The 23,196-nt window shown below is 43.8% G+C and overlaps 3 protein-coding genes across 4 annotated transcripts; 2 read left to right on the top strand and 1 right to left on the bottom strand.

Moving 5' to 3' along the window:
* Positions 1–580: 580 nt before the first annotated feature.
* Positions 581–9,679, top strand: LOC119324428 (LRR receptor kinase SERK2-like). Its single transcript, XM_037598216.1, has 11 exons — positions 581–926; positions 1,538–1,670; positions 1,753–1,824; positions 4,566–4,709; positions 5,153–5,224; positions 5,309–5,380; positions 5,461–5,576; positions 5,672–5,800; positions 5,933–6,274; positions 6,414–6,808; positions 9,109–9,679. The coding sequence occupies exons 1-11, from the start codon at positions 827–829 to the stop codon at positions 9,418–9,420; spliced, it is 1,887 nt and encodes a 628-aa protein (XP_037454113.1). The 5' UTR covers positions 581–826; the 3' UTR covers positions 9,421–9,679.
* Positions 9,680–11,800: 2,121 nt separating this feature from the next.
* Positions 11,801–15,627, top strand: LOC119324429. 2 transcript variants are annotated; one of them, XM_037598217.1, is made up of 2 exons: positions 11,801–13,256; positions 13,393–15,627. In XM_037598217.1, the coding sequence occupies exon 2, from the start codon at positions 13,840–13,842 to the stop codon at positions 15,379–15,381; it is 1,542 nt and encodes a 513-aa protein (XP_037454114.1). In that variant the 5' UTR covers positions 11,801–13,256; positions 13,393–13,839; the 3' UTR covers positions 15,382–15,627. Both variants share the same exon structure in this region, with proteins under 2 accessions (XP_037454114.1, XP_037454115.1).
* A 481-nt stretch (positions 15,628–16,108) lies between these two features.
* Positions 16,109–23,196, bottom strand: LOC119320046 (protein ACTIVITY OF BC1 COMPLEX KINASE 8, chloroplastic-like). Its single transcript, XM_037594192.1, has 20 exons — positions 22,710–23,196; positions 22,080–22,215; positions 21,384–21,550; positions 20,528–20,648; positions 20,319–20,419; positions 20,116–20,214; positions 19,553–19,663; positions 19,386–19,465; positions 19,221–19,290; positions 18,465–18,538; positions 18,320–18,389; positions 18,149–18,237; positions 17,901–18,025; positions 17,706–17,786; positions 17,535–17,595; positions 17,379–17,433; positions 17,182–17,280; positions 17,000–17,089; positions 16,560–16,619; positions 16,109–16,471 (listed from the first exon to the last, which is right to left on the bottom strand). The coding sequence occupies exons 1-20, from the start codon at positions 23,166–23,168 to the stop codon at positions 16,355–16,357; spliced, it is 2,265 nt and encodes a 754-aa protein (XP_037450089.1). The 5' UTR covers positions 23,169–23,196; the 3' UTR covers positions 16,109–16,354.

The following is a 23,196-nucleotide window of genomic DNA, read 5'->3' on the forward strand; positions in this document are numbered from 1 at the left end:
TTAGCAGATGCCCTGCTGCTCCCTCCGTATTCTTCTCAGAGCAAGTACAATAGATCCTACTCAGCTGGCTATAAGCATGTCCACGTAATCTAAACCCTACGTGGAGGGAAGAGAAATGAGGAGAGAGAAGAGAGCCGGCGCTTCATGAGTCGCCCGCTGTAGCACAGGAACCAAAACTTTACAGTCCGCATGCAGCTAGTGGGAATGGCTAGAGCTGGCTACATGCATTAATTGCAAAGCTTTTGTGTCTTGCATGTAAACTCCACGGTACAAGTAAAAACTATTTAAATATTAGGTAAAGCCAATCTAGTAGCCAGCTTGTTGTGCTGCTATTTGTTTCACGTAGATTTTTGGTGACATGGATTCGTTTGCAGCCGGCAGCGGGCTTTGTTATTGTTCTTGCTCTCACCAGCTCCATCAATTCAGCTGCCCCACCGCAACGCACCATGTACTCCTCCACCACTACTCCCCCTCTCGCTTTCGTGTGGGCCCTCAACTCCGTGACCCACAAGTCGGCCAAGTTGTAAGATTCCTGTAAGCTGTAGCCTTCTCCTCCCCCAGCATAGGCTATGGTCCCGTCGCCCAGTAGAACAATTTACTACAGGTTGGAGCATACACACACGCACTACGAACTTAATTAAAGCTACTACAGAAATTTATCCCACCCATTCCTCGCTTTCATCAGGGAAGAGAGAGGGAGGAAGAAAGCTATCAACGGCGACGCGGCGGTCCAGCAGATCCGTACTGCTCGGGGGATCTGGGGGAAGGGAGAACCGGTGGGGGCCGCCTATGCGTCGGTGAGGGCCCAGTCGGCGCTAGAGCAGGAATGGCGGCGGCGGTGTTGGGGAGAGGGAGGTGGCGACCGGTGGTCGTCGCTGTGTTGATGGTTGTTGCGGGGGTGGGCCATGTCGTCGCCAACACGGAGGGTAAGCTGCTTTGATCTGCTACATGGCCGTTGATGTGGGGATGCTGGTCGGTTGGTTTGGTGTATGGTTACTGATTTTCGGTTGCTTTTATTAGCACAAGCTTGAGATGAAGGGTTGGGCGGGCGGTCTCATCCTGTACTTTCCTATTCGTGTAGTCGAATTGGTTGGAAGGGAATTTATTGTTCCGTATAGTTGATTTTCAACGTCAACATAGTCTCTACTAGTTGGGCCTGATTGGTCTGCTTTGTCTGTGTAAGGATAGAAATCTGGTTCCTTTCTTCTTATTCCAAAGCGAAAGAAAACACGCTAATGAGGAATTGCTATTTTGACTCTCAGGTGAGATATTTCATTTGATCTGTGGCGGGTGGTGCATTCTTGTAAGGGCTAGTGATAAGAAATCCTTTTTTGCACAATTGCATCATCAAACAGTATACAAATTGATGAGCTGCTTCATAGTATATTTACTTTGATGATGATTACATGGTTTTTGCCCAGCATACCTGTTTCTTTGCAGTACTGTTCCATATATAGTCACTCAAGGAGCTTCTTTATATATTCTTCATAAGCTTGTATCTGTTGGCCCATGCTAATTTACCTTTTGTCAATAATAGGTGATGCTCTGTATAACCTGCGTCAGAGTCTGAAGGATAGCAATAATGTATTGCAGAGTTGGGATCCCACTCTTGTTAATCCTTGTACATGGTTTCATGTTACATGTAACAACGATAACAGTGTAATTAGAGTGTAAGTTGACGAAAAACTCTCACCATGCATACCAAAGGTTTCAAGAGTGATCATCTTCATAATACCCTTTTGCTCTTTTCAGTGACCTTGGAAATGCACAATTATCCGGTGTACTAGTGTCCCAGCTTGGGCAGCTGAAAAATCTCCAATATTTGTAAGTTCTGGATGCAATGCACTAGTTTTTTCAAACTGTATACATGCAAATTCAGTAAAATGTAGTACTAAAATCTTGCCACTTCATATATTCATATAACATCTTATTATTTATTTACTCTAATCGTTTGGTGTCGATTGTGTGACTTGCATCTATTGTACTCTAGAGGAACACATGCCTTACATAGAGGGGTTACAACCGCAGACACAGTCCACCTAATTTAAGAAATCCTTTCCTAATTCAAGCACTCCCCTAACTTATCTCCAACTCCGGGAGTCCTAACTTACTTGGCAAGAAATATCAACACTAAGCAACTTGGGTTCTGCAACCTTAGGTGTGCCCAATTCTTCTGCCTAGCTGCCGCTAACCAGGTCTCGGTAGTTCCACATGACATGGGCAGTTGTGTAAGGTCAGATCTTGTGCCGACAGTGCAACTAATCGACTAATCGAATAGCCCTTCATCAGTGTGTGCCTGATATAGCTATGAACTCCGTCGAAGGTTTCCTCTATGTCAAATTGGCTATCCTGACGATCATCGACAATTTCTCCAAATATGCACACTTCGTCCCTCTAGATCATCGTTATTCACTTAGCTCTATGGCTCAGGTGTTATTTGATTAGGTGCATGGCATCCCAAGTTTCATTATCTGGCACATTCTTGTTTGTGATCAATGGAAGATTGGTACCATGATTCTAGTCATGTTGCAAGGGTGTGTACTTCGAACTATGTCTTTCTTCTTATGTACCTGCCATGCTCATGGAACTAGGAAAATCTTGGTAAGATGGACTTGTCTTACAGAGTGAGGCTGTATAGGAGAATATTGCACAAACCAAGCAGCACTAACCTTTTTCCAGCTTCAGGGTGAGTTGTTTGCCATGAAGAGGGGTGATGACACTCACGTGGGAACTCTCCTACTGCCGGAGATTTAGGGCTATTAATGGTCAGACACAAGATTTATGTGTGGTTGGGCTGAATCTAGAATTGTTATTCATTGACCAACACTTAAGGGCTAGGAGTTTGGAGTAAGGGTAGCTGTTGAATCAGGGAAGCTATATTGAATTTAAAGTTATGTCTGGTTGAAACCCCCACTATACAAGGGGATTGAAGTATCAGTAAGGGAAATCAGTAATTACTCTATGTCTCTATCCTCCCATTCCTGATTTTCTCTCCTCACTCCTCGGCCTCAGGGCCTCTAAGCATGTGGAAGACAGCTGGTCCCAAACTAGGGTTTGGCATCTCTCAAGCCTGTAATGCACTCACTGTGGGATTACATATGAGTTAACTTGCTATTTGATTTACTAAGTTGGGTCTACTTATACCCTTCACACGAGTTATGATTGGTCATGAATGGCACACCTGCCTCCTAAATTTTACTCCAATGCCAAAAGCCCCTCCCAACCTGCATCACTGCCCCGCGGTAGTGCACCGTCTTTGGCGGAGATGGCCTAACTGATCTGTTTACCGTATCTTAGCACTAACCGTATAGATAAGATCCTTGTGCACAACGATAGTGAACTGAACCTTGCGATGAAGCTTCAAATATTTTGGGTAGATATCCAGAAACTCTGTAACCTAAATGCACAATCCTAGTTTGGGAGCCTTGGCGCAGCGGCAAAGCTGTTGCCTTGTGACCATGGTCACGGGTTCGAGTCCTGGAAACAGCCTCTTGCAGAAATGTAGGGAAAGGCTGCGTACAAAAGACCCAAAGTGGTCGGACCCTTCCCTGGACCCTGCGCAAGCGGGAGCTACGTGCACCGGTCTGCCCCTTTTTTTATATCCAGAAACTATGTAACCTATGTGCACAATCCTTGTAGATTTGCTACCGCATTTGCTAGGACTATCAGGAATGCCCAAAAAAAATCTTGAAGAAAAGACACCCAAAGGGCGTCTTAGATCTGCTAATTATCAAGGAAAAAAGCCAGCACAATGGAAAGATAACTCAACGCAGAATTGACCAGTAAAAATAAAATTACATTGAAAACCATACCAGCCTTCTTCCTTTGATTGTACACCGCCCGCCGGAGATTGAAAATTGCACTGAGCCAACAGTAAAGGACAGGGACACCTGCAAATGCCCTCGCCATACCGTACTTTAAAGACCGGAATAGCCACTCGCCGCTTGGGACGAGATCTAGAAATCGCTGAAGAAACATCGGCTGGAGCATCACACTACGCAGAACAGGCTTACGACCCATTACCACTGGTCCAGAGAGTCGGAGAGAAAACCGGACCATGCCGCATAACAACATTGAAGAAGATGTCGAAGTAGCCACACCAATGGCCAACCAACTGCTCTCCTTGATAGACACACAAACTGAAGAGAGCCAACAGATCTGGCGACACAAACTCTGACAGGCCCTTTGTCGTCGTCGAGGTAGGGGGAGGCTGGATAGACCATATTCCAACACGCCATAGCAGCCACCACCTCGTCGATGCCGTTAGGGAACGAAAACATTAGGGAAAGAAAAACAAAACGGATGACGAGGCCGCCGGATGTGGGAGAGGAGGGGGACCGAGGTGATGGCGTGGAGGAGACCTTTTGGAGCGGTGGCTAGGGTTGGGAACAGGCGACAAAACTGAATGGTCAATTTTTGTAGATTTATACACTTGTGCATGCCATTTTGAAGATGTTATTTTGCTTATATTCTGTGTTTTCATCTGTTAGTTGTTTAGTATATATTTCCTCACTTCTAAATGTCTCTCTACACTTGAAAACTGATATGTATTCCTTTGGTTATAGGGAGCTTTACAGCAACAACATAAGTGGGCCAATACCTGCTGAACTGGGCAACCTAACTAGCCTGGTCAGTTTGGATTTGTATCTGAACAAGTTCACAGGAGTTATTCCTGACAGCCTGGGGAATCTTTTGAAGCTTCGATTCCTGTAAGAATAGGTCTTTGGCCACTAGCACATCTGTTGTTGCATATCTGATGGTGTTACTTTGATGTTATTTAGATTCTTTTCAGTTGGTCTCTTCTTCTTAGTTGTAACAGTTGTTCTTGTCCTGCAACCTTTTCTCATTTGGGAGAATGAGGCTTACGAACTAGTGTTAAGAATGGAAACAGATAATTCTCATTGAAAAGCATAATCCAAATGCCATGATGCATGCATTGACTAATGTATCATTTTCTGTGTACTTCTCTTTGTAAGGATTTTGGTGTTTGTCACTCCTCTGTATAACTTTTTGTTTCCATTTTTTTACTAACTTGTCATGCAGATTAAGTGCCAATCGTACCATTCTGTTTCCTATTATTAGTTGTATCATTTGTTTCCTTGTATTTATAAGTCTAACTGTTTTTTGCTATTATGCCTACTTGGAAGGATAGCCGTCTTAACAACAACAGCATGTCGGGTCAAATTCCTAAATCCTTGACTGATATCACTACTCTTCAAGTACTGTAAGTTGAACGTTGTGCTCTGTCGTTCTCATGTAGTTTCGTTATGTGTTGGGATGAATATATATAACAATTACATTAATGCAGCGATCTCTCAAACAACAACCTCTCAGGAGCAGTTCCATCTACTGGCTCCTTTTCGCTCTTCACCCCTATAAGGTCTTCTATCTGCAAAAGATTGAATGATGTTTAGCCTAACTCCATTGCCAGTTTTAATAAGGTCTTGTTTTTTGGCTCAGTTTTGCGAATAATCCACTTCTTTGTGGTCCTGGTACCACAAAACCCTGCCCTGGGGATCCTCCTTTTTCCCCACCTCCTCCATACAATCCTCCAACACCACCAACTCAATCAGCAGGTAAGTTATGACTACTTGAATTTGCTTGTCAATATTCAAGGCAGTAGAAAACATAGCACTTTGGTACATGTGCTTGATGGATTTTATTCCATTAGGTGCCTCTAGCACTGGAGCTATCGCAGGTGGCGTTGCTGCTGGTGCTGCACTGGTGTTTGCTGTTCCTGCTATTGCATTTGCAATGTGGCGCCGTCGTAAACCTGAAGAACATTTCTTCGATGTGCCTGGTCAGTTTCATATACTGATACGTTTCTTCATTCGCCAAAAATTGTGTCCTCATGTCATCCATGCCACGCATTTTGTTCTTATTTTCTCGAACACCACACATCATGTTCTTATGTCATCTCATTTTTCTTCAGCCGAGGAAGATCCAGAAGTTCATCTTGGTCAGCTTAAGAAGTTCTCATTGCGAGAGCTTCAAGTTGCATCTGACAACTTTAATAATAAGAACATTTTAGGAAGAGGTGGTTTTGGAAAAGTGTACAAGGGGAGGCTTGCAGATGGTACATTGGTAGCGGTGAAAAGACTAAAAGAGGAACGTACCCCTGGTGGCGAGCTTCAGTTCCAAACAGAAGTTGAGATGATTAGCATGGCAGTGCATAGGAACCTTCTCCGACTTCGTGGTTTTTGCATGACACCTACTGAACGATTACTAGTCTATCCATACATGGCCAATGGCAGTGTTGCATCACGTTTGCGAGGTACTTTGTTCTTTCCTGTAATACCTAACGCGTTCTGAATGCGGCTTCCTCAGCCACTAATCACTTTAAATATGACCTTTTCTGCTGTGATGATATGCTGAAATATTTCTATTCTTATTTATGGTGCTTGATTTCATAGAGCGTCAGCCATCTGAACCACCCCTTGATTGGGATACCAGAAGACGAATTGCACTTGGATCTGCAAGGGGACTCTCTTACTTGCACGATCACTGTGATCCCAAGATCATCCACCGTGATGTCAAAGCTGCAAATATTCTTTTGGACGAGGATTTCGAGGCGGTTGTGGGTGATTTTGGGCTTGCCAAACTTATGGATTACAAGGATACTCATGTAACTACTGCTGTTCGTGGAACAATTGGACACATTGCTCCTGAGTACCTATCCACTGGAAAGTCCTCTGAGAAGACTGATGTTTTCGGCTACGGAATCACACTTCTGGAGCTTATTACTGGGCAGAGGGCATTTGATCTTGCTCGCCTTGCAAATGATGACGATGTTATGCTTCTTGACTGGGTAAATGCTTCTTCTCAAGAGCATACTTTTGAATTTCAGTTTCAGAAATATTTCAGCCATAGCCAAAATTACTGAATTTCACTGAAATTTAGCGGTTCAGTTTTGGAATTCAGCGATTTTGGTTTTCATTTCGGCCAAAGGGCCAAAGTTTCCACTTGAATTAGATTGCAATCTAACTAAATATTTCAAAAAGTTCAAAAGTAATTTGAGAATTATTCGAATTTGTGCATACAATCGTAATTGCTATGAGTGAAGCAAGGGGTCGGGCGTATGAGAACCTCTACCAGCGTTTAAACATGAAGGAAGGCGAAAGGGACATCTATAAGATGGCCAAGATCTGAGAGAGGAAGACGAGGGATGTCAACCAAGTCAAATGCATCAAGGACGGAGCAGATCGCCTTCTGCTGAAGGACAGGATGAGGAGATTAAGCATTGATGGTGAGAGTACTTTGACAAGTTGTTCAATGGAGAGAATGGGAGCTCTACCATTGAGCTGGACGACTCCTTTGATGATACAACATAGGTTGTGTGCAACGAATCCATGAGTCTGTGGTCAGGGAGCTTTAAAAAGATGAAATTCGGCAAGGCGATGGGCCCTAATTGTATCCCCATTGAGGTGTGGAGAGACTCATAGACAGCGATGGTATGGCTAACTAAGCTTTTCACCCTCATGTTTCGGGCAAACAAGATGCCGGAAGAATGAAGGCAGAGTATATTAGTAACAATCTTCAAGAACAAGCAGGATGTTGTACTAATTATCGTGGAATTAAGCTGACGAGCCATACAATGAAGCTATGTGAGAGTCATTGAGCACCACTTGAGAAGAATTACAAGCGTGACCAAAAATTAGTTTGGTTTCATGCCTGGGAGGTCAACCATGGAACCCATTTTCTTGGTATGACAACTTATGGAGAGATACATGGAGCAAAAGAAAGACCTGCATACGATAAGATACCGCGGAATGTCATGTGGTGGGCCTTGGAGAAACAACAAGTCCAAACAAAGTACATTGCCTCATCAAGGACATGTACGATGATGTTGTGACAAGTGTTCGGACAAGTGATGGAGACACTGATGACTTTTTGATTAAAATAGGACTGCACCAAGGGTTAGCTTTGAGCCCTTATCTTTTGCTTTGGTGATGGATGAGGTCACAAGGAGATATCCCATGGTGTATGCTCTTCGTGGATGATGTGGTGCTAGCGGCGATAGTCAGACTTTGGAATCAAAAGGTTTTTGGCTTAGTAGAACTAAAACTGAGTACATGAGGTGTGTTTTAGTACTAGTGGGCACGAGGAGGAGGTTGGCCTTGGTGGGCAGGTGGTATACTAGAAGGACACCTTTTGATATTTGGGGTCAATGCTGCAGAAGGATGGTGATATCGATGAAGATGTGAGCCATTGAATCAAAGATGGATGGATGAAGTGGCGCCAAGCTTCTGGCGTTCTCTGTGACAAGAGAGTGCCACAAAAGCTAAAAGGCAGGTTCTAAGGACGGCGATTTGACCTGTGAAGTTGTATGGCGATGAATGTTGGCCAACTAAAAGGCAACATGTCCAACAGTTAGGTGTAGTAGACATTGTCTGAGATGGTTTGGGCATATACAACGGATGCCACGTTTATTCAGGTTCTATAGGAAGCTTCAGTGCATAGCAGACGTTTAAAGCATGCTGATGATGTCAAGAGAGGTCGGGTGACCAAACTTAAAGTGAGAGGAGTCCGTTAAGAGAGATCTGAAGGAATGGAATGTCACCAAAGAACTAGCCATGGACAGGGGTGTGTGGAAGTTAGCTATGCACGTGCGAGAACCATGAGTTGGTTTTGAGATCTTATGGGTTTCAACTCTAGCCTACCCCAATTTGTTTGGGACAAAAAGGCTTTGTTGTTGTTGTACAGTACTTGCTGAAATAGTTTGACGGGAAGACAATTATTTCATTATGTATCAAAATTAATGAAATTCTGATGAAAAGTACAAAGTGAAAACCATGCTCAAGAGTGAGCGTAAATTATTGTCATCACCACATCTAATGTTTTTCTCATGATCATGCTGTTTTGGGATTTTAAGATTTCTTATAAATGATTGTTACCAAGCCCATGTAATAATGAGCTGTCCTTAGCCCCATTAACTTGTTATATAAGAGGGTATACATTGGTGAGTGACAAGCTGGCAGTTCATCCTTCCAGGACAGAATGTGCTAATATGCTGTCACTAGAGACAACCAGTTGTATCACATGGGATGCATTATACTCTGTTATCAGTAAAAAGTGGGCAAATGATTAATTCAACTGCCAATTCTACAGGTGAAAGGATTGTTGAAGGAGAAAAAAGTTGAGATGCTGGTGGACCCAGACTTGCAGAGCAACTATGAAGAGACCGAGGTGGAATCTCTGATCCAGGTAGCGCTGCTGTGCACGCAGGGCTCGCCAGTGGAGCGCCCCAAGATGTCGGAGGTCGTGAGGATGCTGGAAGGTGACGGCTTGGCAGAGAGATGGGAGGAATGGCAGAAGGTGGAGGTGGTCAGGCAGGAGGCAGAGTTGGCTCCTCTTCGCAACGACTGGATTGTTGACTCCACATATAACCTCCGCGCCGTGGAACTGTCTGGCCCAAGATGACCAACGTCCTGGCATAGGCAAAAATCACCATTTGATCAGTCATTCAGCCTAATTGTTGTTTGTGAATATGAAAGGTAGCTTGTACTCTTTTGTTTAATGACAATTTTAAAGGATGCATTTTCCCCCCATTCTCCTCCACACCGAGAAGTTATGCTAGGCTGCAGTCATTTGTTAAGGTGAAAGGCATACATTTTGTGTTGAATTTGCAAGGCACTGTTGTATCAATCTGATAAAAGTGCAATGTGTTATTCTGTGATCCCTTTGTCGGTGCATAGACATTCATTTCTCTTCTTTTGTGGTGTCTTCAAAGCTATTGTCAGTCAGTGTAATCTCTATCAAAATATAGGACCATGTTTTGACACTATGACAGTGGCAAAAAACGTCTTATATGTTGATATTGAGGGAGTAAATCACAACCGGCCGTATCAAACCCTATCCAGTGTGTGTGAGATCAAAGAGGTGTTAGGGCATACGCAAAAAAAAAAAGAGGTGTTAGGGCAACTCCAACCGGCTGACGCAAACGGATGTATTTTTTGTTTGTTTGAGTGGCTGAGCAGATGCGTGTATCCGGTTTTTGAATTGGGTCGCAGGTGGGCCCAACGCTAGCCCGTGTTGTTTTAGAAAAATAACTAAATAGAAATATAAACTATTCAAATTTAAAAACATGTAGATTAATAAAATATAATTAAACACTAAAACCTGCCAAAGTCCACTTCAAACATAATTATACACGGCCCAGTGCGTTGCTACGAAAAAAAACACCACTTGTGAAACGTCACTAATCAATTTTCATATATAACATGTTAAAATTAAAGTTAGGGTTTAAAAGATAGAAATATTTTCTAAAGCATTTGAACCTGTACCTAAACAACATTTAAAAATGGTTAACTAACCAGTAAAAATAACCTCATATTGATATTGTACACATTTTTCTAATCAATTTTCATATATAACATGTTAAAATTTGAATTACGATCTAAAAGATATGAATATATTTTTAAAACATTTAAATCTGTTCCTAAGCTGAATTTAAAAATATTTGACGTGTAAAAATAATGTCATATTCATATTCTACACATTTTTCTAATTAATTACACATATAACATGTTAAAATTGGAGTTGCGGTTTAAAAGTTATGAAAACATTTAAATCTGTTTCTAAGCTGAATTTAAAAATATTTGACATGTAAAAATAACGTCATATTCATATTCTACACATTTTTTAATTAATTTTCATATATAACATGTTAAAATTGGAGTTGCGGCTTAAAAGTTATGAATATTATTTTAAAACATTTAAATATGTTCCTAAACTGAATTTAAAAATAGTTGACGTGTAAAAATAACATTATATTAATATTCTAAACATTTTTCTAATACACTTTCATATATAACATGTTAAAATTGGAGTTACGGTTTAATAGATATGGTTACTTAAAAAAAGATATTTATTTTTAATAGACTGTGGGGTCATTAACACATATATCAGGGTTTGTTTTGTAAAACTAAAAAAAAATGATTCACAGTGACTTAATATGGATCGTGGGTTAATTGGCATGAAATGTAGGGGGTTTTGTATAAAATGCGAAAAAAACGATTCGTCCTCACTTAAAATAGGACTGTGGGTTGAATTCTCTTAAACAGAGGGACTTTTCTGCAAAATGCCGCGACGGAAGCGCTAGGTGCTTTATTATTAATTAGGAAAAGATAAAACATAAATAAAAACTTAAAAGAAAAAACTAGCCCAGCTCTGAGGTCTGCGGGTGCGGGCGGTGCTGGTGGTGGCGGTGGCGGTGGCGGGTAGACGCAATTGCCGGTCACGCAGAGCTAGAGCGCCTCCTCCAGGCCATCGTGTGCCCTCCTCGCGCTGGAGTGTCTCCTCTAGTGCAGCCTGGTACTCCGCCTTCGCCTTCGTGTCCTTTTCACCATTGGCGGCAGCGGTGGAGGGCGGGCCTCGACCTGAACGGCGCCGCCGCGGCGCACATTGTACTCAGTGGTGAATCAGACGTCCTAGTTGGGACTGTCTGTCGCGTATGCCAGGTCGGTGCGCTGCTCCAACGTGAGGATGACACGCCGTTTGCGGATCTCCGCACACACCCGCTCCGAGTACGGCACTGGGATGCGGTGGGGGTCGAGATGCCAACTGTGCAGGAGGTTGACATTCGGCCACGGCGGCGGTACTCCCAGTACTGCGCCCGATGCACTGAGATGTACAACTGGTCCCATGGCCGGTGAGCCTGTCAGCATCGCTGCTACCATGGGCCGGCTATGGGCTAAGCCCAGCTACCTTGCCGTCGGAGGAGCAGCTACAACCGCAACTACTACAAATAGCAGGACCCAAGCGCTGGACGAGGTATCCGCGTAGGATCACAAACCCGACGGCGGCGGCTCTCTGTTCTTCTTCTACCTCTGTTCCCTTCCTCTTCCATTCCTCTTGTAATCACTGCTAAGACAAGAATCCTTGTGTGAGTGCTATAGATCGTGTGATACATATATCTGGTACCTAACATTTCGTATTCAGAGCCAGTCCACCATCTTTCCTGCCTCAATTTTTTTTCCTCAATCACCACCTTAAACCTGTTCGATCAAATATTTAGCCACCAAATGTCCTCAGATCAGGTTCTCAGCTTGGTCGTGGAGCAAGCAATTTACCCTATCACTACTGATGTAGTGTATTCCCTCTTCGCTCCCTTTGATGTAGAGCAGTTGGTGGTGTATCCCCAAACAAAATCGGAGGAAGGAGAGCCTTGTGTAGCGGCGGATGTCCGATTCACTTCGGCGCACGCAGCAGCTCACGCGTTCGCGTACTGGGATGGCCGCTGCATCTACTACCGATGTTGTCGCCTGCAAATGTGGTACGCTACACTCGACGTGTTGCCGGCCCCGGCTTCTCCTTCACCAGCCGTTGTCAAGGACAACCGCGACACTGCCGCGCGTTCGGCCCCGAGCCCGTGGTCGACCTCAACAACTCCACCGTGGCTATCTCTGGTCACGACGACGAGTCCGTCGGGGCCATCAGCACGCCACCTCACGTCCACGATACATCCCCCAAGTCTTCCCTCGACAGCGGCCACGTCCCCATCGTGGGCACGGCCGAGTACACATTGATGGCGGCAATTCCAGAAGTTGTCACTGAGCTCGCCACCTTCCCCGGCGTCCCCTTCACCACCAAGGCCCAGGAGGTCTTCGAGGTCCTCCATGACACGTCCTCTGCCTGCATCAAGTTTGCGCCTATAACATGTTCGACGGAATGCTCGCAGCAGGTTGCCACCACCGACTTTGGCAACAAAGGACGTGACGCCCCTACTGCCATCTTCCTTGAGCACGCGGTCGACCTCAAGGACATCACGCCCAACCCTCCAATGGCCGAACCGGAAGACCAGAAGGAGTACCAGGCTGTTGACATCACCATCGATGTCAAACTTGCCACCCCTGTACCTCCGATGCTCTCGAGGTACAACCCTGGCATTGCCAACAACTACGCTGACGTTGCTGATGCATCCCTGATTTTGTGGGTCACACGCCCGGCGCAATCGGTGCCTTCGGTTGCCCTCGTCCACGGTGACGACCGGGTGCAGCCAACTGCATGCACAGAGCATCGACCACATGGCGTTCATCTTGTTGTTGAGAGCAAAGGCTCGCTCCTGCCACCATTGCGGAAGGAAACTGAACCACAGCCATGGCCGCCTCCCATTCAAGTGCAAATTGCAGGGAACAATGATATTCAGGTACTTGGCATAGCCACGACTGATGATGTTGGCTATGTGTGGTGGCCACCTGACTATCAACCAAGGTTATGGAGCGAATTGCAAAAATGGCTACTTTCCATACTGAGATGTAAGAATTTCATTACTCGTGCTGCTACTTGTTCGGCTAGTAGAAAGACAGGCTTGGAGTCCGCCGATTGTGCCATTTATTTGGAATCTCTGCTATCCACATCTCCTATTATCACTCATATTGGATATTTCTCCAGGAGTGCAGTTGTTACAACTCTGAATCTACAGTTAAAGGGTCAGGTGCTACGCCCAATGTCGTGTCCGTCGTTCGAGTGTCATTCGGAATCAGCCTGTTTACGAGCTGCTTTGGCAAACTTTTGGTTCGCGTTCTGTTCTACTGGGAACTCTTGGAGTTATTGGCAAAATGAACATATACAACAGTGGCGTCCACCTGATGAAGCAGAGCTGAGGAGCATGATTCTAAGTTTCTTGTTTCCTATGGATGTGTCTCATATGCAGAGCAGTTGGTTCCATAAGCAGTCTCCTTATTCTCTTCAACTTGGGAAGTTACAGAAATTCATAGAGACATCATGTGACCTGAAGCCATGGCCTTCCTTTGTAGTACGTCCAGATGGATGGTCGTTTAGACTTACATGGTCACCAACTCAAGATCTTATGCCATGGAATAATTCTTTACACTCGTTATGAATCCTCAGTGGACCATTCCATGGCCTCTCGGTTCCCATTTCCCTATATCAAGTCTTCAACCTCAGTCAACATGTGTCAGTTTATTGGTGCAGCAGTTGGGTGACAATGGAAGCCTCTTATCCAAAGTGGCATTCCCAACTACCAACATGGTGTTTCTGCCAGGGGACTCGACAGTGCAGCTCAGGCAATCTCCAAGTGGTAAGCTGGCACATGCCAAATGCGGATCTGATTATATGGTGAGCACTCGTTCAATGGCCCAGTTTCAATATCGCTCTAGCTCAGTATTGCTAATTTTTGAGCAATTTGACTGGCAAATCGCGTGGCTGCCATTCCCTCGAGCTGGGTTTCTCATGTTTGGGCGCTTTAGCAGGGCTTGCACATTGCAGCGACCATTCTTACTGTCACCCACAATATGGAACTTTACTGTTCTTGGTAGTTCTTGGGGTACACGTATAGTTACATGTCATCTGCTGTTGTTTCCTTGGGATCCATGTAACAATCTACAATTTGTTGGTATGAGTCACCTTGTGACAAGCAGAGCCACCTTCTGTATGCTATTGTTGCTGCCATGGGATCCCGGCAATGACACATGTTGTTCGCTTGATGGTGCTACACTTCGTTGGCGTATTGCATGGGACCTGGGTGACCTACCAGTTCTGATCGATGCTCTACGAATACTGCAGTACCTAGTTGTTCAGCAAACAGTGTTGATATCAGGGGATCTAGGTGATATGGTTCTTGTGTTGGTCCAGTTTGTTGCACATAGTTGGTGCTTCCTCAGCTTACTTCTCCCAGATCCGTTGAGGTATGGGATTAGCATCACAAAACTGAACAAAGTCTGGGATCTGGGTAGCTTGGGACTGCAGCCGTCCGAAGTGATATTTTTTATGCGGCTTATGATGCCATGGAATTTTAGAAGTCCTGCTACCTATGGCTGGCATGCAATGAACTCTAGTCCTGAAGATGGTCCTCAAGCCATTATCGTGGGGCGACAATTCAGTTATGGGCTGCTCTCACTTGATGACTTGTATCTATTCCAGGACCATTATTGCAAGTCTCCTTGCTACACGTCTGAGGCGTTCAAATCTGAGGGAGTACAAGGCAATGAACATTGTGCAGTAAAGTTAGTTCTGCCAGCACTTTCTTCTTGTGAGCAATGGGATCCAGGAGGATTGAACTTTGCAAATGTTCAAGGCATGCAAGTACCTGCTCTACTCGGCTTGCTTATTGCACTATGCATATGCTCAGGTTGGTGTTTACAAGGAAACACTCCTATGAAATCAGCGGAGAAACGGCACCGGCTTGGGGGCAAGCCGATTGTTAAGGGGGAGGGGATGTCAGCATCCCTGCTACCATGTGCCGGCTATGGGCTAGGCCCAGCTACCTTGCCGTCGGAGGAGCAGCTACAGCTGCAACTACTAAAAATAGCAGGACCCAAGCGCTGGACGAGGTATCCGCGTAGGATCACGAACCCGGCGGCGGCGGCTCTCTGTTCTTCTTTTACCTCAGTTCCCCTTCCTCTTCCATTCCTCTTATAATCATTGCTAAGACAAGAATCCTTGTGTGAGTGCTATAGATCGTGTGATACATATATTTGGTACCTAACAGAGCCCTTCCCCTTGGCATGACCGTGCGACGAGCTGGCCCCGGGGTTGTGCTTTCCCTTGCCGAAGAAGCCACCCATGGCGACTAGGGTCAGTGTCGGCTGGCGTGACTAGACGTGGACGGGAGTAGGGAAGAAAAGACGCATGGACTCTGCAGCGGGAGAGTATCCTGTGATACGGGAGCATAGGTGCTCCCATGATACAGACTTCTGGGCCCTTGGATCTCAGATCCAACAGCAAACAAGGAGCTGCTGTAGCTGCTGTACTTGTGCGCATTTTTTAGATTTTATGAGGGCTTTTTGCAAAAATGTTCATCATTTCACAGGAGCTCTTGGATCTAAGATCCAACGGCTGAGCTCACACGGGAGCACCTAAGCTTAGGTGCTCCCGGAGCACCTAATAAGCACCTAATATTTTCCCCTCTGCAGCCTTCCACTCGCTGGCATGCGGGCCCGAACGCGCGCATAACATTTATCAGGACCAGCGGCAGTGGTTGGGCAACCGACACACGGGCCTGAGGCTGACACCGAGCAGACACGCTGCCCAACACACGGGCCTGAGGCTGACATACAGCAGACACGCGGCTAGTCCGTGTGGACGCAAATCGGACATGCGTCCACACAGGCACACACCAGCCGTCTATGAAATGATGTATGCGACAGAAAGTGAAACAGGTTGCACGAGCTATGCTATACTGCTTATATTTACCCTGCAATTGTACAGTATGTACATCTCTTCATCTATTACACCGCACGTACAAAGATTTCATACTCGTACGCCGATGGCTATGCTACACCACCTCTGAGGTAAAACTGCACACAGGCAAAAGGAAAAGAAAAAGCGGATGATAACCGCAACGTATTACACTGAAATCTTTTGGGTCAGCTCTCACTGGTCGATGGTGAACTCAGGCAGTGCCGGTTATCAATCTCTCTTGTTGGTCCAGCTTCTTCACCTTGAGAACGCCAAGCAGGATTTGTAGCCCAAAGAACGCACAAAGACAGTATCCCATGGTTGCTGGCATCTACAATGGATAAATGGAAGTGTGTTTGAATTTAGTTTTGTGCTGGTAATTTTCTGAAAGATGAATGCAGCTTCTTTGGGAAACTTACCCGGATCGAATTGAGGTGCAGAATGGTAGCGAGGTTTACCAAACTACCCGCAGCCACTCCCTGGGTGACATGCAGCAGCATTTCACAACAGAGGATGGTATTAGCACTCAAAAGAAAATAAAAACAGAGCACGACATCATGATCGCATATAGGGTGTTCATGGCCGGGTTCAAACAAACCCAACCAAAACCGACAGTCAGATGAAAGTACAGTTTTTTCATTAGCCATGATCAAGGACACAAATTCTAGTTCAAATAAATGAATCGAGCGGTTCCCACCGTGAGACCATTTTTTAACACCCTAATCACACACAGTGCATAGCATCCTAAGAGTTGAAAAACTGGCACCCACCCACTATCAGTTTTATCTTGGACAGCCCTAAATTCCCATAGCAATCATAACATAACACAATATAAAGCTTAATTAACTTATAAACTCACATATCCAATTGTTTTCTGTACAGCGGCAACTCTTTGAAACGATCTTTCCGATTCTAATGCTCTGACACGAAGCTTGAGATCACCTTGCTCCTGTTATAAAACAACAAAAAATACACCATTGAGTTCATTGTTGAATGGCACCAGCAAACCATGGAAAATAGACCAAAGAACATTGTAGATACCAAACGCTCAATGATCTGTGCAAGTTTTTCAACTCTGTCAGGTTGACGGAACACATTGTAGAATGCACGAGACTGCCTGTCCCATCGCTTCCTTGCATCCTGAGGTATAACGAAATGCACATGAAACAATCACTCCATGGTAAACATACTCAGGCGTTACCATGTAGGTTAGAATTATGGACCAAAGGTTAACTTGCCTTAACAAGTACTTCAACACCAGCTTCATTAAATCTGAGCAACTCCATGGCATAACTAGTAGTTTAAATAGATGCATCAAATCAGATTCAGAGAAGGCCATGTCAAAATTTTGTCAATTAAGAACATGGAATGCTACTAATGTAGAGAATACTCACGGCTTAGCAATCTCTGTAATATCAAATCTAGGATCTAAACCTTTCCCAATACCATCCAGTACTGAAAGAATGGAGAAAGCATAAGGAGCCGTGAATGGAGAAAGCATAAGGAGCCATGAAGCTATGGAATCATGTTACAGCCATGATTCTCTACATGTAAAGCTGTCAGACCTGAGAATGCTCTGACAACAAATGTAAAGGTGGCAGGAAACCGAAATGGTTGATCAGCAGCAATTGCCAAAAGATCCTCTCCTGTAAAATTTTGATGCAAGTTAAAGCAGAAAAGCAAAACCAGTAGAATGACATGCATGGCATGTTTCCTTCTATCATGTTCCGTGATAGATTGCAGGAATCATGAACCATTACCGATAGCTGCAAGTCTCTGCTTCTTCTTTTCAAACTTTTCCTCCTTAGATAATTGTTTTTTAAATCCAGGTTCCACGGTTGCCATCTCTCTCTCTTTCCTTTGTGCAGCTAGACGCTCTTCAAAGCTATATAATAGATAAACAGAACACAGTGAGGCTAAGCGGCGTTGTTGATCTCATTTAGGAAACTTTTCATGTAACTAAGTATACAAAGGAGCATCCTTCCGGGATAAAGGACTTGTAGATTACCTATCCAGGAAAAATTGAGCTGTTCTTCTGACGGCTGTCATATCTCCAGTAGGAACAAGGACACCCATTTGAACCATTGCTTGAAGCACCTGCATGGATACACATGATGTTCTGTCAAACTTCACAGGGTCTACATTATTGTCTGCAGGTAAACTACCAAGGAAAACTTACTTTATCAGGATCTTTTTCATAAACTCCATAAAATACTTCAAGCAGTCCTTCACGGATATTTGGGCTAATACTGCAAGTAAAAAGAATGAAGATTAGATAAATTACATAAATGGACTTTGGAGGAAACAAAATGATCATAAGCAACCTTCCCATCATCCCAAAGTCGTAGAAGATAAGCCTCCCACCATTGGCATCATCAACAGCAATGTTTCCTGGATGCTGTAAACGGAATCAATTTAACCAGTGCATGGCTACTGCATTTAATCGAGATACTTAAAAGGAGCAAAATAGAGTACATATGATTTGATATCATGGAATTTATAATCTAAGAGATGATAATATTTGACATTATGGCTATAGCTGACATAAATAGAGCTGCAACCAATAAAATTGCCAAGGTTGGAGATCGTTTGATGATTTGGAATGCACATATGCTTTGCTGATGGGACTCTGGCAGAGCATGACCACATAACTACACTTAGTTTCTCTTAGTGCATAATAGTTTTTTGATTCATTTGAATGCATTATAGCGTCCCCACAAAAAAACATTATAGTGCAATAATAGAAGGTTGACTGCATTTTTGTGATTTGAGCGCAGAAGACATTGCCAAAACACTGGAAATAAAACACTAATATAGTAGATATAGAGTAAAATGAACCTGCAAGGTTATACCCGAATTCATCCAGTAATCAAGAGGACAAGAGAATATAATGAGAAGTAATGAACAAGACATCCATTAGCCCAGACACTGCTTTACTTTATATGCACTGTATCCATGAATTTATCAGAATTTGTAGAACATTCTTTAATTCTCAAACTGCTAAAGGGAAGAAGCTTCCCTGCCTGGAAGTCCAATTGAAACAACTACAGCATATTTCGCTTATGTATAGTGCAACTAACCGGGTCGGCGTGGAAAAATCCATGCGATAAAATCTGCTCAAGGTAGGACTCAACAGCATACCGGCCTAACCTGAAAAAGATTACGGTTGGCAACAAAAGATACCAATGTTAGTAGGTACCGCAAAAAAAGTCATGGGCGAGTAGTATTCAGACTTCAGAGGATACCTTTTCCGATCAAGCCCTAACTTATCTATCTGCTGTATCCTATTTATTTTGATTCCTGGGACATACTCCATTGTTAGAACCTACAAAGCATACAAAATAAACTTAAGTCTTATCTCCTGTTCTATGTTGCTTGAGAGTCTATTCACAAGTTTCTGCACGGAAGGAACCTGAGGTGTAGTATACTCCCAGTAAATTTCTGGAACCTTCACATAATCCATGTTTTTGAAGTTTTCAGCAAACTTTTCAGCATTAAATGCTTCTTTGGTATAGTCTATTTCCTAAAAAACAACCATAAGATGATTATGTAATTTGCTTTCATGTAAATATACAAGAAACACCGAAAATCAAATGGCTGATTTGAAAGAATTTATCTAATACAATCTGAGGAAAATATATTGATAGTTTGATACAAAGAACTCAAAGCAGGAAAGAGCATCATGAAATGGACTAATAATACAGAGCAAAGTCAACATCAAGATGTAAGCCTCCCAACCCCAATCCTCACACTATTATGGAAGTATTGACACCAAAACGCTGTTTTGTGATGCCTAGAGAACTCTACCTACGCATCAAATTATCTCAATTTACTCTCACTGAGGAAAGATGCATAAAAAATGGATACATTTGCTTCCGATAGTCTGTTATATAATAGGTGTTATTTCAAAAACCTGAGCTCTGACAAGCGTGAGATAGTAACAGACCGTAGGTTGTGAGCATAAGACAGCCGCACCTGATATAATACATTTGCACATTCATCATAAATAGCAACCCAGTCTCTCTTGGCACCATCTGACTTGGGATCCACTTTCTGAAGGTATTCTGCTATTACCTAGAACATCATCAGTTGAGGATATCAGCTGATGGTTTGAAAAGAAAGAAAAACAATTGAGAGGCACAATCTGTTAGGGAAAAAGTACACTTTAAGAGACTTGCCCTTAAATTCTTCAGATCAATATCAAACAGCTCTTTCAGACCAGGCCTTTGCACCTTGAGTACAACTTCTTGGCCATTTAGGCATGCCCGATGAACCTGGCCTGCCAAAAAGGGATGTATTGTTACAGTGTCAAGTTGACACAAGAAAATAAAATGCTTTTGTTCTAGTCAAATTTCAAGATTACATATCTAGTCTACGAGCTTATTACCGAGGCTAGCAGCAGCTAATGGTTCAATGTCAAATCGTTCAAATATCTCATTTACAGATGCTCCCAGCTCTTCTTCAATAGTTGACACAGCTGTCTCTGAAGGGAATGGAGGGACCTGATCCTGCAAAAGAGGGTCCATGAAAACATTAGTATAAAGTAAAGATATAGCACTGCTAGTTACCCAAAATCTAGGAAACGCGAGAAGTTTTTAACTGACAAGAACGACTATTTTACTACACTGATCTGATGATCAATTTAACTAAATTGGATACATATTTATGCATAAATTTGCAACTGGAGGACTTTGGGGAATTTGGGTCAGCAACAATCAAGCGCATATAGCTGAAGCTCGTAAGCTACTGGAGGAGATCGTGATTAGCCGGCGCTAACAGAAACGAGAGACGGTAAGATTTCAAGGACTGAGAGCAGTTAGCTGATGGTGGAAGTGTTCTAATAGGCCTTAAATACTTGTGTTTTATCAAACCACCAAAAAACGAAGGATGTTTCATATGCAGATAGGGTGGCAGGTACTATGAGATTCTGATAGACCCCCAATTTAAAATCCAAGAGATAATCTTTTGAAGTTAATCTATGTCAAGACACTTAGTACAGATTTTACCCATGGTCATTACTGAATACTTTTTTTTTGCGGGAGTACTGAATACTTGTTTTAAGATTCACAGACTATTCATTACGAGTAATGAAACAAGCCCTTATGTTTTTCTAATAGGTTAAGTACACGTTCCCTATAGCAATCTATTACAGATGCAGATTTGCTAATAAACAATAATCCAATATTCACCGCAGATGCTTTGGATGTGTCCAGATGCGGAAGTATAGAAGTGTGCATGCAAACCTGCAATTCAGATAATTGATCCACATATTCTTTTGGAAGAATATCCACCCTGGTGGAGAATTGCTGTCCTATTTTAATAAATGTGGGGCCTAATCTCAAAATACTCTCCTTGAGCCACTTGGCAAGAACTTTCCTCCTCATGACCCTTTTCTCTTCCGTCATCCCCCCTGCAGGTAATTCATGGGCATCAAGGGATGCCTTATGCAGACAATTTTACTAAGAATATGTAGGGAACTTTAGGACACAAACGAACAGCATCCAGCAAGTCAGTGAATTGTTTAAAATGCAATACACCCTGTTTATAAGATGAAGGATTTTAAGCCGGCGTCCTTTCTCCATGTTATCATATAGTACTTCTTGTTATATGTTCAAACAGTAAGGCACCTTTTATGACATGTAACCTAAAGTAGTTGGATTACACTTCATCTCAAAAGCCATGGAATTGCCTATTATTTTCACAAGTAGAAACATAAGTCCAAATCTGCCTCTCAAGTATCTTGGTAACGAATATACAAACACAAATAAACATGTAAGGCTGCACGTGGTTGACAAGTAAAGCCTAAATGTGCAAAAAATATGACACATAAAACAATCATTCGTTATTTTATGGAATATGACCAAAGACTTGTAAAAATTGTGGTATAAAACCTTTAATATAGTACCGTGTCATTTCTGTTTGCGTGATTAAGTTCTAACCTCGATAAGTGAACTTCTGGTTGTTGAGCCAAACCTTGAATATAAATGCGAAGACAGAGCCCCATATCTCCAAGGTTCTTTGAATCGTTGAATAGGTTTTAAACCGATTCCAACGACCACCAGGAACAACAGACACCTGCAAGATTTAGATTTTCAACCCAGAATGAGGAAGCATTAACAATGGCATGAGATAAACATTTCAGCTGATCCCAGATGAACAACAATATTAACACAAATCATGGAGTCAAAATGTGCATGACGGTAAGTCATGCTTCCATCCGCACAAGCTGAAAGCACTACAGGGCTGACAGAACAAACAACTGACAAGCTTGTTTACTTCTCTCCACCACGGTGCATATTCTATTACTCCTTTCTGTCGATGCTATTACCCTGCCTTCCCTGAATATAACTTCATTCCAGCTAGAACAAAATATGAATGACCTACTCCTTGCATTACACATTTACACTGACGTGTCACTGAAGTCTTTAGTCAAAGCAACATCGCAGTCCTGCTTACTACAGGAGATATCACACATCCGTCTCAGAAAACAAAAATGGCACAACCCAATGATCGCACACACTGAAGACGCATACTTAGGAATAGAAAACGCCGAGCAAACAAATATTCACCTTGGGCATGGCCTCTCCGTCGCTTCGCTTAAACCATGCGTCCTCCCTGCCTATCTCCTCCACTCTCTCCTTCCTCCTCCTCTCATCCTCACCCGGCCCACGGCCGGATACCACAGAAGTGCCAGACCCGGATGGCACGGGCTTCACGCTCGCGCCGTTCCCACTCCCACTCGCACTCCTGTTGCTGTTGCTGTTCCCGTTGCCGTTGGACCCGAGGTACGCCTCCACCGCGGCATCGTCGTACCCGAGCCTGCTCGCGCTCCCGTTGAGCCCGAACTTCCTTTCTTCCTCCTCAGTAAGCGCAGAGGAGGATTTCTCCTCGAGAACAGCAAGAACGAGGCGGTCCTTTGATCGGCGGCGGAAGCGGAGCGGTGGCGGGGGGCGGCGGAGGCGGAGGTGGTCGGGAACGGAGAGCGAAGAGGAGACGACGAGGGAGGCCGCCGCGGCCGCGACGGACATGGCGGGGCGGAGAGCTAGGGTTTGGCTG

The sequence above is a fragment of the Triticum dicoccoides genome, chromosome 6B (assembly GCF_002162155.2).
Source record: "Triticum dicoccoides isolate Atlit2015 ecotype Zavitan chromosome 6B, WEW_v2.0, whole genome shotgun sequence".
In the NCBI taxonomy this organism is placed as follows: domain Eukaryota; kingdom Viridiplantae; phylum Streptophyta; class Magnoliopsida; order Poales; family Poaceae; genus Triticum; species Triticum dicoccoides.